Here is a 13,476-nt window from a genome sequence, read left to right as displayed (position 1 = left end):
TCGGACCAGTATGATGATTTAATTGCTTTCAAAGTAAGTGCCAGTAAAGAGCTTGAAGAAATTAGGGCAAGACTCGATAAGATATCTGAGACCTGCGACCGCATCCAGAAATCGCTAGATGCTTTTGAACTGTACAGCTACCAATTCAACATCAAGATAGTCGGAATGCCGATGGTTGCTGAACGTGAACACCCTGAGCAAACTGCAAATCTATGCCTACAGTTATTTTCAGCCTTGGGAGTAAAGGGAGTGTCGATCCAGGATATTGATACGGCCCACCGAGTGCCGTCTATGAAGCCGTCAAATCGACTCAATGCAATCGTTTGTAAGTTTGTAGGAAGGCTTGCTAAAGACTAAGTAATGGCGGCCAGGAAGACAGTTGGTGGCCTCAAGGCCGAAGAACTTGGATTTGCAGCTGATATCAATGTCACGTACCTTAATATCTATGATCACTTAACGCCACGGTTACAAGCCTTATATCATGAAGCAAAGAAAGTGAAAGAGGCTAAGAAGTACAAATTTTGTTGGGCGAAAAATGGCTTTGTGTATCTTCGCAAGTCTGAAGAATCCACAATTTACAAATTCGCCGACCTTTCTGAGCTTAACAAGAAATTTAGCACGCCCTCAGAAGCTGGAGTGAACGATCACCTACAGAGCTAAGTACTCAAGTACTTTTTATATTCTGTCATTACGAAGTAATCAAGTTTGACTATTGAAATGCCTACAAAGACCAGTACTAAGCAACAACAGAAGTTAAATAAATCTCTGTTAAAAGATTTACCGTACTTTAATTTCAGAGGTAACTTAGCCCTTGCCCATGGCCAATTTAATAATTCAGTTAATAGTGAGCTCCCGACTAAACGAGATCTAGATAATCTCCATAGTTTATATGATCTGGATTTGTTTAATTTGAATATGGCCTTTGATACCAACCAAACTGATAACGATGCTTTAATGAGCCAATGTATTAGAAGCCGATATTTTTCTCCACACAGTCTTAAGCAGTTTACTAATAATCTTACGCAGGATCAAATTGAATCTAGTCTCTCAATTTTTCACAATAATATTAGAAGCCTTAATCGTAACCTCGAAAATCTAGTGACTCATTATTTACAAGAAATAGGTATTCACTTCAATATAATTGGTGTCACGGAAACTAAAATCACCAATTCTAATGAGAATACAGGCCTTCCAAACATACCCGGTTACGTTTTTGAACACGTCCCAACACCTCTAGCATGTGGTGGTGTAGGCCTCTTTGTCGATGAAACACTTAATTATTCAGTTTTAGAAAAAACTTCCACCGAATCTTTTCAGGCATTGTGGATAGAAATTTCTTTTGTTAAGAAGAAAAACGTAATCTGTGGAGTCTTATACCGTCAACATAATTCTCCAGAGAGCTTTCTTAAATACTTGGAAGAGACTATCGACAAATTTACTTCGACAGGGAGGAATTTATGTCACTTAGGTGATTTTAATTTATGTCTTCAAAAAATCGAAACTTGTAATTACAGTCGCGACTTCTTACTGGCTCTTCAAAGTTGTTATCTCCTTCCAACTATTGACAAACCAACACGTGTTCACAAAAATTCTGCAAGCTTAATCGATAACATTTTTGTGAACAATCCTGAGCAGGTGCTAATCAGCGGTAATCTCATTACTGATGTCAGCGATCATTATTCGCAGTTTTGTATTTTGACATCAACAAGAGATAAGATTAAACGAAAGCAAATTAAAAAACGCGATCTTTCGCATTTCAATCCCGATAATCTTAACAGTGACCTTGCTACGATCGACTGGAGTTGCATCATTAAAACGCACGCAAATAGACGAGCTATTTTCAACTTTCTATAGAAATTTTAATAAAATATAAATAAACATGCACCGATTAAAACCCTTTCTCGACGTAGGATTAAACAATTTTCTAAGCCTTGGATTACAAAAGGTATAAGAACGTCAATCAAAGAAAAAAACAGACTGTACCAAATTGGCGATCTGGAAAAGTATAAATATTATCGAAATAAAATTTGCAGTCTTATACGTCTGAGTAAGAAACACTATTACTGCGCCTTTTTTAATAACAATTTAAGTAATATGAAAAAAACATGGCAAGGCATAAATGAATTATTAAATCGCTGCAAAAGAAAGTGTAAATCTGTTAGTAAATTAAAAGACCCAGATAACAACAATAGCCTTACTAGTGATTCCTCGCGTATACCTAATATCTTAAATAAACATTTTTCAAATGTTGGCAACATCTTAGCAAGCAAACTACCACCGGCAGAGCGTCCCTTCATAGACTACCTAAGAAACTCCAGTTCGCCAGAAGTTTCGTTTTTCTTCAGACCTGTAACTCCATCCGAAATTCAATTTCAAATTTTATCTATACCAAACAGCAAATCGCATGGCTTATACTCCTGTCCTACTCAACTTCTTAAATACTCAAGCGAAGTCATATCTCCAGTTCTTTCAGATATTCTCAATACATCTGTCTCTCTTGGGGCTTACCCCCAAAAACTTATCTAAAATTATACCTATCTTCAAAGCTGACGACGAGACCGACACTTCTAATTATAGGCCAATTTGATTATTATCAAATTTCAATAGAATCTTCGAAAAAATTATGTACGACAGAATGAGAGACTTTATTGAAAAGCACAGCCTATTATATTCGTCTCAATATGGTTTTCGTCAAGCTCACTCAACCCAACATGCTATCCTTGATATGGTAGAAACTATACAAACCAATATGGACAAAAAACTCTTTTCATGTGGTGTTTTTATTGACTTAAAAAAAGCCTTTGACACTGTGAATCATACTATTTTACTTGATAAACTAAATTATTATGGCTTCCGTGGAATTGTCAATCAATGGTTTTCCTCTTATTTATCAAATCGCACACAAAGCACTGAAATCGGCTCTCATATATCTAGTAAACTAAATATCAATTGCGGCGTACCCCAAGGTTCTGTCCTAGGTCCACTTCTCTTCTTGCGTTATATAAATGACATGCAATATTGTTCGAGCAAACTCCAATTTTTCCTTTTTGCTGATAACACTAATGCTCTTTATGCTCGTAAAGATTTAAAGACACTGGAACTAACAGTAAATGCAGAATTACACAACTTGTATAACTGGCTGACTTCAAACAAACTTTCCCTGAATATTAAAAAGTCAAACTATGTAATTTTTCGTCCATACCAAAAAAAACTCAACTATGATCCCCAGGTCAATATTTTTGACAATGAAAGCAATAAAAAGGTTACCCTTGAACGCAAAAACTTTATTAAATATCTTGGACTGTTAATTGATGAAAATCTATCTTGGAAGACCCATATTCACTCTGTTGCAAATAAAATAAGTAAAACAGTTGGGCTAATTGCGAGATTAAGGCATATTGTTCCCACTTGCACCCTCTTAAATATTTATCAGTCACTTATTACACCTTATCTAACTTATGGTCTTATCTCTTGGGGCAACGCGAGTAAAACTTTCCTTGACCAAATTCTTGTCCTTCAAAAACGCGCACTGCGTTTAATATATTTTGCTGAAACAAACGACCACGCAATACCTTTTTTTGTCAATGCAAAAATTCTACCTTTACAGTCTCTATATTATGAATCCGTTTGTAGTCTTATGTATGATGTAAATAAAAACACTGCTCCGGTTAATATTTCGAAACTCTTCTCTCGAATTTCTAGTGTTCATACTTACAACACACGTGCCTCAACCTCTGAACATTTTTATACTAAAGAATCTCGACTCAATGTCAAACGAAATGCTTTTTCGCGGGTTGGGGTCAAAATTTTGAATGGGATACCTCAAATTCTTAAAGAAAGACCGAAAAAAGCTTTTAAAAGATCACTAAAAGAAATGCTACTCGATTTCCTTGAAACTGAAGACTCATATATTGATGTGGATACGATCATCGTGAAAATGAAAAAGTAATTCTCTTGTCCGTTATTTTCATTGTATTTTATTTTTAAAATTTCACCTTAATTATTGTCCTTGCATTTAAGTAGAACGTATCTATTTAATGTAAAATGTACATACTTATATAACGCCTAATTTCTTTGTATTTGTTTAGTTTGTTGTAAATTATGTAGCCTCGAATAGCCTCGCTAACTGCATGCCAGTCCCAATGTATCTCTTGCTATATTTTCAAATTTAAATAAAAGTTGAAAAGTTGAAAGTTGAAGTTTAGTTATAGTCTGCCGTTGGAGATCCACTTATCAATATCGCACAGGCATTCCTCAATCTTAGTGATACTGTTTGTCAATTCCTTAGCGTTGTTTGAAGAGAAAGAAGTATATAATTGAGAGTCTTCTGCATAAAAATGAAATTGCAATTCATGGAATCGTAGAACGTCGGTCAGTGGTGCTGTGCAGAGTACATACAAAATCGGTCCAAGTACAGAACCTTGAGGTACACCACACTTGAGCTCGCGTGACTGTGATTTACATCCTTCGATTAACGCAAATAGTGTTCGATTAGTAAGGTAGGAGCGAAACCATTCAAGAGCTGTGCCAGAGATAGGGTATTTAGACTGCAATCTTGTAAGGAGGATATCGTGATCCACAAAATGATCCAATTGAGTTTGTTCAAACAAAGTTCATAAGGTGGCTATTGGGAGTTAACAAATTCTGTAGCTCAAATGCGTGCAGATCGGAGGTAGGCCGTTTCCCAATGCGAACGAAGACAAAGTGCAGAGCCATTAAATATTGGCTGAAATTTTGTGAGCCGGAGCACCAAAATAAACTCTCTGGAATAGCATTTACAGACCAAATTGGTCAAGATAAAAAGGAACTTTGGTCAAGCAAATTAAAACGACTGTTAAATCTCGCAGGTCTTGGCGACATATGGTCAGCGAAAACTAACACTCCCGCAAGCATGAACTATATACGACAGAGACTCTTAGACATAGAACAGCAAACATGGATTAGCGAAATACACAATGATGAACGAAAGGACCCGCATCAAAAAAACAAACTGAGAACTTTTAGGAAATTTAAACTTACCCATGACTACGAAAATTACCTCACGAATGTAAGAAACATCAATCATAGAGTAGCAATCACAAAGCTAAGATTAAGCAACCACAAACTAGCAATTGAAACTGGACGATACGTTAAACCCTATCAACCACCAGACCAAAGAATCTGTCCATTATGTAAAACTGGATTAGAAGACGAGGAGCATTTTTTGATGAATTGCATAGCCTATAGGGATCCTAGGAGAGAGCTGTTCAATACGCTAAAAAAGGAGACTAATCTTATTCTTGACTCTATGACTCCAAGCTCTGCCTTTACAACGTTGATAAGTATGAAGCAAGGAGAGAAAACGCAAAAAATTGTGGCTAAATACGTATATGATCGCTTCCGCGAAAGAGATAGACGCGTTAAATATAACCTTGTTTAATAGTTGTATAAATTTTACAAATGTACACCTCTGTAATTATTGCACTAAAATCTTTGTTATCGTTGTAAACACATGTGTCTGTAGGCGCTCTGTTGATAATAAAGCACTTATCCTTTCCTTTCTTTCCACATGATCAGTGTCGAAGGCAGCAGACAAGTCTAACAGTAGAAGCATGACACAGTGACGTTTATCAATAGCAACCAAAATGTCATTTTGAACGCACACAAGGGCGGTTTCACAACTGTGGAAAGGTTTATATGCAGCGGTAGCGGCTCATTTAGCTGGTTAGCTTCTAAATATGTTTGAAGACGTACTGCGACGACTTTTTCAATAATTTTTGAGATCACCGGCTTGAGGTTTGAAATAGGTCTGTAGTTTGCAAGAATTTCGTGATCTAAGTTGGCTTTCTTGCGTAGTAGAGATAGAACAGCAGTTTCAAAGAAGACAACTCACCTTAGTTGGACCTGCCAGAGCTCTGTGATCAATATCATTCTGTTCTTTCTTCGATTTTGGGTAGTGAAGAGGAGCAAATGTCACTACATAAACTGTCTGAATCAATGTTGCATAGTTTACGAGTCATAACAGTGAGTTTCGCGTTAGGTGGTTTCTTAACAGCCAGGCTGCACTGAACTGCAAAATGATCAGAAATGACAGGATCGTGAACTGATAAATTTGAGACAGATGTTTCACCTGATCTTGTGATAATAAGATCTAGTACATTAAATGTTCTTGTGTGTTAGAGATATCCAGATTAAAACAATTTAAGAGATCCAGGAATTGACTTGCAGTGCTGTCAGATGGATCATTAACATGGAAATTGAAATCTCCATTTAAGAGTAAATTTTCAGGAGAGGACATTAGGCGTTCCAGTAGCATGGAAGATTCATCAAAAAAAGCAGCATGCGTGAGACCATGATTCTTCAAAGAAATAGGAGGACGGTAAACAATAATAATACGCATATTTATTTTTTCTCACGCTCGTCAGCCGGGCAAGTAAGCCTGATGGCATACTTGCCCGATTACAATTTGGGTTGCCCGGAGAAAGGTATGGCTGCATATGATCACAAACTGATTTTAACATGATTTTGTTTGTCTTAGCTACAAAAATTACTTTTAGAATTATAATTTTCTGTTAAAGAAGGAGGAAAAAGTGAAGAATGGCTGTGTTTTATAAGTAAACGAGGCCTTATTTTATTATTTCAGTTTTATTTTTCATTTATTTTAGACTTTTTTCGTTTATTTCTCTTATGGTTTTAAAGTCGGTACGTTTGATATTGCCTCTACACAACAAATCTGAAGCATGCAATGTAAGCGATTCGTACACACATTTAAATCCAGCCAATCAGGCATCGGTTTGCTAAACTAAGTAAATTGCTTTCTCTCTACGTTTTTCATTGAATATTTGAGTTATTCTCTATTTAGTAGATTAAATCATTGATCAGTCCTACTGTAGCACAGAAAATCCGGCACAAAACAACTCAGCCGATACGAGAGGGCTCTGTGTATAACATTAGGAGAATCATCTCTCTTATCCTAGTGGGCCAAAAAAGGGAAATAGACAACGTTTTATCAAATCAAATTTCCAATTATAGAAAATATTAAGTAAATCAGTTCATGATATACTACGCAAAAGAAGCGCCAATTGGTTGCGCGCACTGATTAACTAGTTAGGAGGCAGGCATTTTGAAAATGGTAACCACTGACTGCCGCCGCCCGATTAGATCAGTTGGGAGAGCAACGGTTTACCGAGAGGGAGGTCGTTGGTTCAAACCCCGGCCGGACCGTGAGATCATGCTGACTGTAATTTGACGCCTTGTCTCAGTTAAGATGATCGCGTCATTGGGCGTTGATGTTAAGCCGTTGGCCTTGTCTCCTTCATCATTCTTTCTTTGGTCAAATCAAAGGGGACGTAAAACAACCCACACTCCTTTTGGAAAAGAGTGGCAGAAGTTTCCCAAGTGGTGTGGTCTACCTTTCACGTATGACGCATCATTTATATCATGGGCCATGGGCAGGTTACAGTATAAGCTCATAAATAGACCGATAGCGGGCTGCCACTGGCTTAGCGCCATTGTATTCTGACGTCCAAGCCTAATGTTAATAATGTAAAGAGGGTACGTTTTGTCATTCTCTAATCCACGACATTTCATTACATTACCACGTGGACACCGTATTTACCTTACAGCTGGCGGTCATTCAGAAACGGGAAATTAAAAATCCTCTAAAACTACTGTAGCTTTCTTGTTTATCTCTTCCTTGACTGGACATTTTGGATTGCAATTTTCTTTTCCAGCCATAGTTCATTCCCTTTTTGAAACGCTTTGTTTTATTTATTCTTATTTTTTAAAGCCATTCTATATCTTGCCGGCACCACCTGAGAGGAAGTGTTCAAAATGCTTTTCTAAGGAGATGCTACAAGCCGTGTTCAAAACCCTTAGCTTTTATATGTCGCTTTTGGTAAATTTTCTTTAAGTATTTCATTAGATTTCGTGACAAACATGAAAGAGTGCGCCATTTTCTTCATATGTCCCCGAATACTCCACAAATAGCTTTAGGCAAGTGCCTGGGAAAAGCCGGGACGTTACGCCTTCCACTGCTAATGCCGTACCGCTGTATTGCCCCAGGAGAGAAAGATATCATGGACTTTCCGCTGATTTATAACCCTTCGAACGCTCCTCAAGGTAACTGGTATTGCTCGTATGAGCTATTATTGTGTGACAAACATGGAAGAGCGCGCCATTTTCTTCATATATCTCCGCAAGTGCGAAAAATCATCCATAACAGATTTTGACGGGGCTCTGGAATCATAATCGGCTTATGTACCAGTCCATTTCAAAACCGCCCAAATCACCCCACCCCGAAGGGCAATCCCTTAGGTGAAATTCCCCGAAATTTCAGCAGAAAATGGTCAAATGCCGTTCATAAACCGTTTATTCAAATGTAAACTTCCTACTAAACTCAACCGTATTATCTAAAGTCTCCGAAAGCTGTCGTACGAAGGTTTGTTCATTTCAATAAAATTGTTCATTCCAGAAAGCTCACATTTAACTGGCTTTTCGAAAGGTTCACAAAATGCTCCAACAAAACAGTGAATATAGGAGCTATGACCCGGCCGTGAACGCGGTGCGCAGTCATGCTGAATGCGGAAACAATAACAGAATCCTTTTGCTTGCGATGCTGACCAGCGTTTTGACACGAAAGTCAAATGCCCGACTGGGTGGGCCTCACTTTTGTCAAATTCCCCACTGTACGGAGCAAATCCCCGGGGTATGCCCGGTGGAATGGGCGGTTTTGGAAATGACTGGTACATTACCAAAAAGGATTTTCAGTGCTCCCAGGTGTTGCTTTTCGGGAATGTGCATGCTTCGTCGCCAGGCCCAAGAAGGTAGCCGATTTTGAATACCTTCAATCGAGAATATTCAGTCTCCTTGCATCTACCTCGATTGAACACACCCTGCACTGCATTAATTCCCTTCCTACCGTACAACAAACATTTTCTCATTGTAACTTCAATCATTTTTTAACTTCTCTCTGATCTACTTTCAGAGAAGCTTTAAAAATAAATACTTTACTTTCTCGTGAAATTCCAATCCTTTTATTAACCTTTTACCGAAAAAGGCACCCCTTAGCGGGCGGAACTTCCTCGATAGTCCATTATAGGGAATATCCCTCGGACCAATGGGACTTTTTTGTAAAAACTCAACTTACGATTCACCTCAAACGCGAATGTTAGGTATATTACAAAACTAAACAAAATATCACTCCAAAAACCCAACGAAACGACAACTTCTCTAGAGATGATGTAAGCAGCAGACTGACGTTTGGCTTGTGAATTTCTCAGACTAAAGACTGAAATGTTTTTTCTGAACTCTTCATGACACGAGCAGTGTTTTACCTACCAAGAACACATGCAGGCGGCTAAGGTTGGATCATTCAGTAATAAGTAAAATGGTTGGTGCCAAATCATCCTTTGATGTTGGAGTCTCTGCTACTTTCTCCTTCGGTGGACCACGGTTGATTTGAGACGTCGTTTACAAAGGTAAAGAGTGAGAGTGAGGAAAGGGAAATAATCGCTAACGTCTTTCCTGTAAACCAGTTAACTTTCAGGACCGCCTAAAGCAAGCACATGGGAATGTTGATGAACGCGTTGAAAAAATCAGCCAACGCCCACAAGGCAACCCAATAAACTTTTCTGGTCAGAATTTGCCATTTTAGTTCAAGCTCCTTTTTTTGTGTTGTGTGCCTGGTAACTAAATCTTAAAGAAAAAAAAATTATATCTTTTTCTCATCATGCAATTTTCCTAAGCGGCAAAAACTGCGGTGCATATAATGGTTTTAAGAAACTTGAAAACTATTTTAAAATTACAGTTTTTTTAGATTTTTGTCCCCAGGAAAAATAATAGGTTGCTATCACAAAATGATGAAAAGGCCAAATTTGAACTATTATAACCGTACTTACTACGACCGAGATCCGTTATCTCTCATATTCTCTCAATGGGGTTCAGTTTCAGCTGTCGAGTAGTTCAGTCAGATTTCCTTATACGGCACAGACTTATTCATTTGTACTATACTGTCTCGGTTCAAAAGTTGGATATCGCTCTCCAGTGACTTACAAGTGTTAGTAAAACACAATAACCCTTTTCCAGATAGTGATTTTAACCGGTGAGTAGTTTTTTACTCCTGATTTCATTCAAAACAGGGGCTGCACACAGAAACTTCACAAATGGGCTTTATTTGTTACTGACATCCGCTAGCAACGCAGTCCGAGTCGTAAGCGGCGAGTCTTCAGCTCGATTGATACGGATTAATGTTTCCATTAACGCAATAAATATCTCCGTCGCTCATGATCCAGTGAAAATTTTATATATCAGTCCGAGTCAAAGCAGATCAAAGCAGCCGAACGCTGAGAGTAATAACACTTCACACATACATTTATGCGTAACATCAGGCATTTTTATTAGTTCGGTTTTTAATAAACTTTTTCTCCGTCTCATCAATAATCCGGAGTAAATCTTTAGCGTTATGATAACAATTGCCTGCATGAATTATAAAAGGACTTCAAATCTGAGGTCTTCACTCTGGACGTTAATTGGAATGTTTAATTCTAGAGGCCTTAAGGTGATGTTTTGTAAATTTCATTGCATATGATTCACGCAGAACTGATTTTAAAATGATTCTTTTTTTTTCTCTTAGTTAAGAAAAGAGTTACTTTTAGAATTATAATGCTCTTTCAAAGAAGGTGAAAAAGTGAGTAGTAGCGTTGTTGTATGCGTAATAGAGGCCGTATATTATTATTTCAGTTTCCTTAATTAAAAGTATTTTTTCTTTTGTTCATTTTTTGTTGTTTCTTTAATTTACGATTTGAAGGTCGGTACTTTTGAAACTGTGCGTCCACACAACAAAATCAAAAAATACAATTTAACAGATTCGTACGCAAATTTAGATCTAACCATCTCGGGCATCAGTTTAGCTAAATTTAAAAAATCGGACGGGGCTTTGTAGGACTCCTAGCCTGTGAACGCGAACGTCGCGAGTGGGGGACACTCTATGAAGTCTTATACGGGGTGGCTCCGCCACGGGACGGACGTACTCCCGACTGTGCATTACGCTTTTCAGAAAAGCACATGTTTCGTCACGAAGCCCAAACCCTTAGCCTTTTCCATCGAAAATATTTTCTATTGCATATACCTGCAGTGAAAACACGATGCACTCCATCTCCTTCCTGCCGTCAATCACTGCAAACGGTAATCTCTTAAAACAATAAGATGGATAATTGCCGTTTGTTGCCTCTCTTCAGGCTCCAAAATACTTTCAAAGACGTTTTAAAATACGTAACCGGTAAGTTTTCTTTCTCGTGAAGTATCTACCCTTTTAGAAAACCTTTTCCCCCAAAAAAGGTATCCCTCTAAGCTACGAAACTACGAAACTAAACTAAACTAAGAAGCTAAACTAAGTATCACGTCAAATAAACCCAATGAAACGACAGTAACAAAAGCCTTTGCTAAAGTGGTTTTATTTAGTTACAGAAACGGAGAGATCTTAGTCTATCTCCTTCGTCTTAACATCTCTAGAAATTATGTACGCGGCAGACTTATTTTTTGCTTGAGAAAATCTCAGACCACAGATTGAAGTATATGTTTTGAAGTCTTAATAACATGAGCAGTGTTTTACCTGCCAAGAACACCAGTCAAAGGTTGGATTATTCAGTAATGATGACAATGGGCGTTGCCAATTCACCCTTTGATGTTGGGGTCTCTGTTACTTTCTCCCTCAGTGAATCATGGATAGGATGTACCTCAACAATGACCTCCTGTCGGGAGTAATCTGCGTCGGGTGTTGGTCGTTCTTTTCTGAGGAATTTTCCTGTATAGTTTTCGTTATCTAGCGATTTTGACGGCGGGCTTACTATCTGAACTTGTGGCTTGTCTTGTACTGTAAAGGGAATGACTTTTTTTCTAGCAGCACGCCTCCCCAATTTTTCGTCCATATTTTCACTGCTTTTCTTTTGTTCAAACCGTTGTACAATCTGACCCATTCTTCCATTGCAGCAGTTGGAATTACGAACCCACTGGAAAAGCGGTGAGCAGGACGTAACTTCGAATCTCTCCTGGTCAGGTTCGCGCGCGATGTTGTCACCTCGTGCATTCCGATTTGGAATAATCTCTCTGGCTCGTTGCTCCTGTTTAATTTCTTGGAAAGCTGTTTTTCCGCACGGATCATTAAGAAGCTGTCTCAGTGCGTATCGAAACCTTCTGGCTCTGAAACAATAGATGACAGGATTGATCCCGCTGGATATGAGCACGCTGGCACGTATTAAGTGACCATGCCAAGCGATGTCAGTGGCATAAAAATTGGACCGAACCCAGACTCTAATGCAGACAGGCGGGATGTAGCACCCAAGGAATGCAAAGATAATAATGATTATTATTTTGGCTGCTTTGATATCCTGTTGCAGTCTGGTCTCAGCGTGCAGTTGAGGCAAGTTTAGCAGCTTCCTCTAGAAATGAACAAATTACCATTTTAAAATATATTTATAGGATGTGAATGGTACAAATTCGGCCATAGAGCAATCTTGTATAATGATAAGCCTAGCTAAACGTAGGTCTTCACGCCAATTTAAAGTGCCAAACGAAGAGAATTTTCGACCTCTTCTAATACAGAGTCTCTCGTTTGTGACGAACTACATTAGGTTAGTCGTGATTTACTTCCCCTTGGTTTGCGCGCAAGACAATTTTTAGGGCGCTGTGTGCGAACTGGATTTTTTTGCCTACAAGCAATTTTACTTGTATAGCGAATCAGCTGAATCAGCCTTTTTGACTAATTCAAAGGGCTGATCATTTTCAGATTTCCTGAATCGCCTAAGCGGAATCCCAGAGTCCATGCATTTTATGGGCGGATTTCATCTACGGGATGCGTATCTGCATTATTTTCGTAAAAGTTCAAGAAACTAAATTAAGACATTTAACATTTGGGTTTATCACCCAATGTAGAAAATCATTCTAAAGCAAGAAAATACTCACCTGGCGTTTCTTTTTTTGAATTGACCGGAAAATCATGGCACTAAGGACTACTGCAATGACCACGAACGCCGAGATGATGACTGGCGCAATAGGTTTGCCTTTATCCGAAACTTCACGGCGATACGTTGAAACAGAAGCCTCTTTTTGAAGGTCGACATCACAATTAAGACACAACAAAACAGCACAGATAAACCCGACCAACCACTCAACAAGGACTATCTTGAAGGCTTTTTTATTCGTTTTCCAGGTGAAATATTTTAAGTCAAATTTTATCGCCAGAAACATATTTACGAGTAGCACCAACATGGAAACGACATTTACAAAGGTAAAGAGTGAGAGTAAGGAAAGTGAAATAATCGCTAACGTCTTCCCTGTAAACCACTTAACTTTCAGGACCGCGTAAAGCAAGTACACGGGTGTGTTGATGAACGCGTTGAAAAAATCAGCCAACGCCAGATTAGCAATCAGAATGTTTGGAAAGGTGCGGAGCTCCTTAAACCGAGCAATGATACCAAGAACAAGTCCATTTCCAAGTAC

At 38.4% G+C, this 13,476-nt stretch overlaps 1 protein-coding gene across 1 annotated transcript; it reads left to right on the top strand.

The window, feature by feature from the left end:
* The first annotated feature begins 717 nt into the window (after positions 1–717).
* Positions 718–6,335, top strand: LOC140931905 (uncharacterized). The gene is made up of 3 exons (XM_073381606.1): positions 718–799; positions 4,563–5,321; positions 6,208–6,335. Exons 1-3 carry the CDS (start codon positions 718–720, stop codon positions 6,333–6,335), a joined length of 969 nt encoding a protein of 322 aa, XP_073237707.1.
* The last annotated feature ends 7,141 nt before the right edge of the window (positions 6,336–13,476 follow it).

This window comes from Porites lutea, chromosome 1 (assembly GCF_958299795.1).
Source record: "Porites lutea chromosome 1, jaPorLute2.1, whole genome shotgun sequence".
In the NCBI taxonomy this organism is placed as follows: domain Eukaryota; kingdom Metazoa; phylum Cnidaria; class Anthozoa; order Scleractinia; family Poritidae; genus Porites; species Porites lutea.
The sequence above is the reverse complement of the archived record's forward strand: the minus strand, read 5'-3'. Positions and strand labels throughout refer to the sequence as shown.

What these genes read in the sequence shown, in the direction of transcription:
- LOC140931905 (XM_073381606.1), top strand. Translation starts at nt 718, where the DNA reads ATGCCTACAAAGACCAGTACTAAGCAACAACAGAAGTTAAATAAATCT. An exon ending in ACCGTACTTTAATTTCAGAG is followed by an intron (nt 800 to 4,562) that starts GTAACTTAGCCC and finishes CAATCTTGTAAG; the next exon opens with GAGGATATCGTGATCCACAA. An exon ending in TGCCTTTACAACGTTGATAA is followed by an intron (nt 5,322 to 6,207) that starts GTATGAAGCAAG and finishes ATTGACTTGCAG; the next exon opens with TGCTGTCAGATGGATCATTA.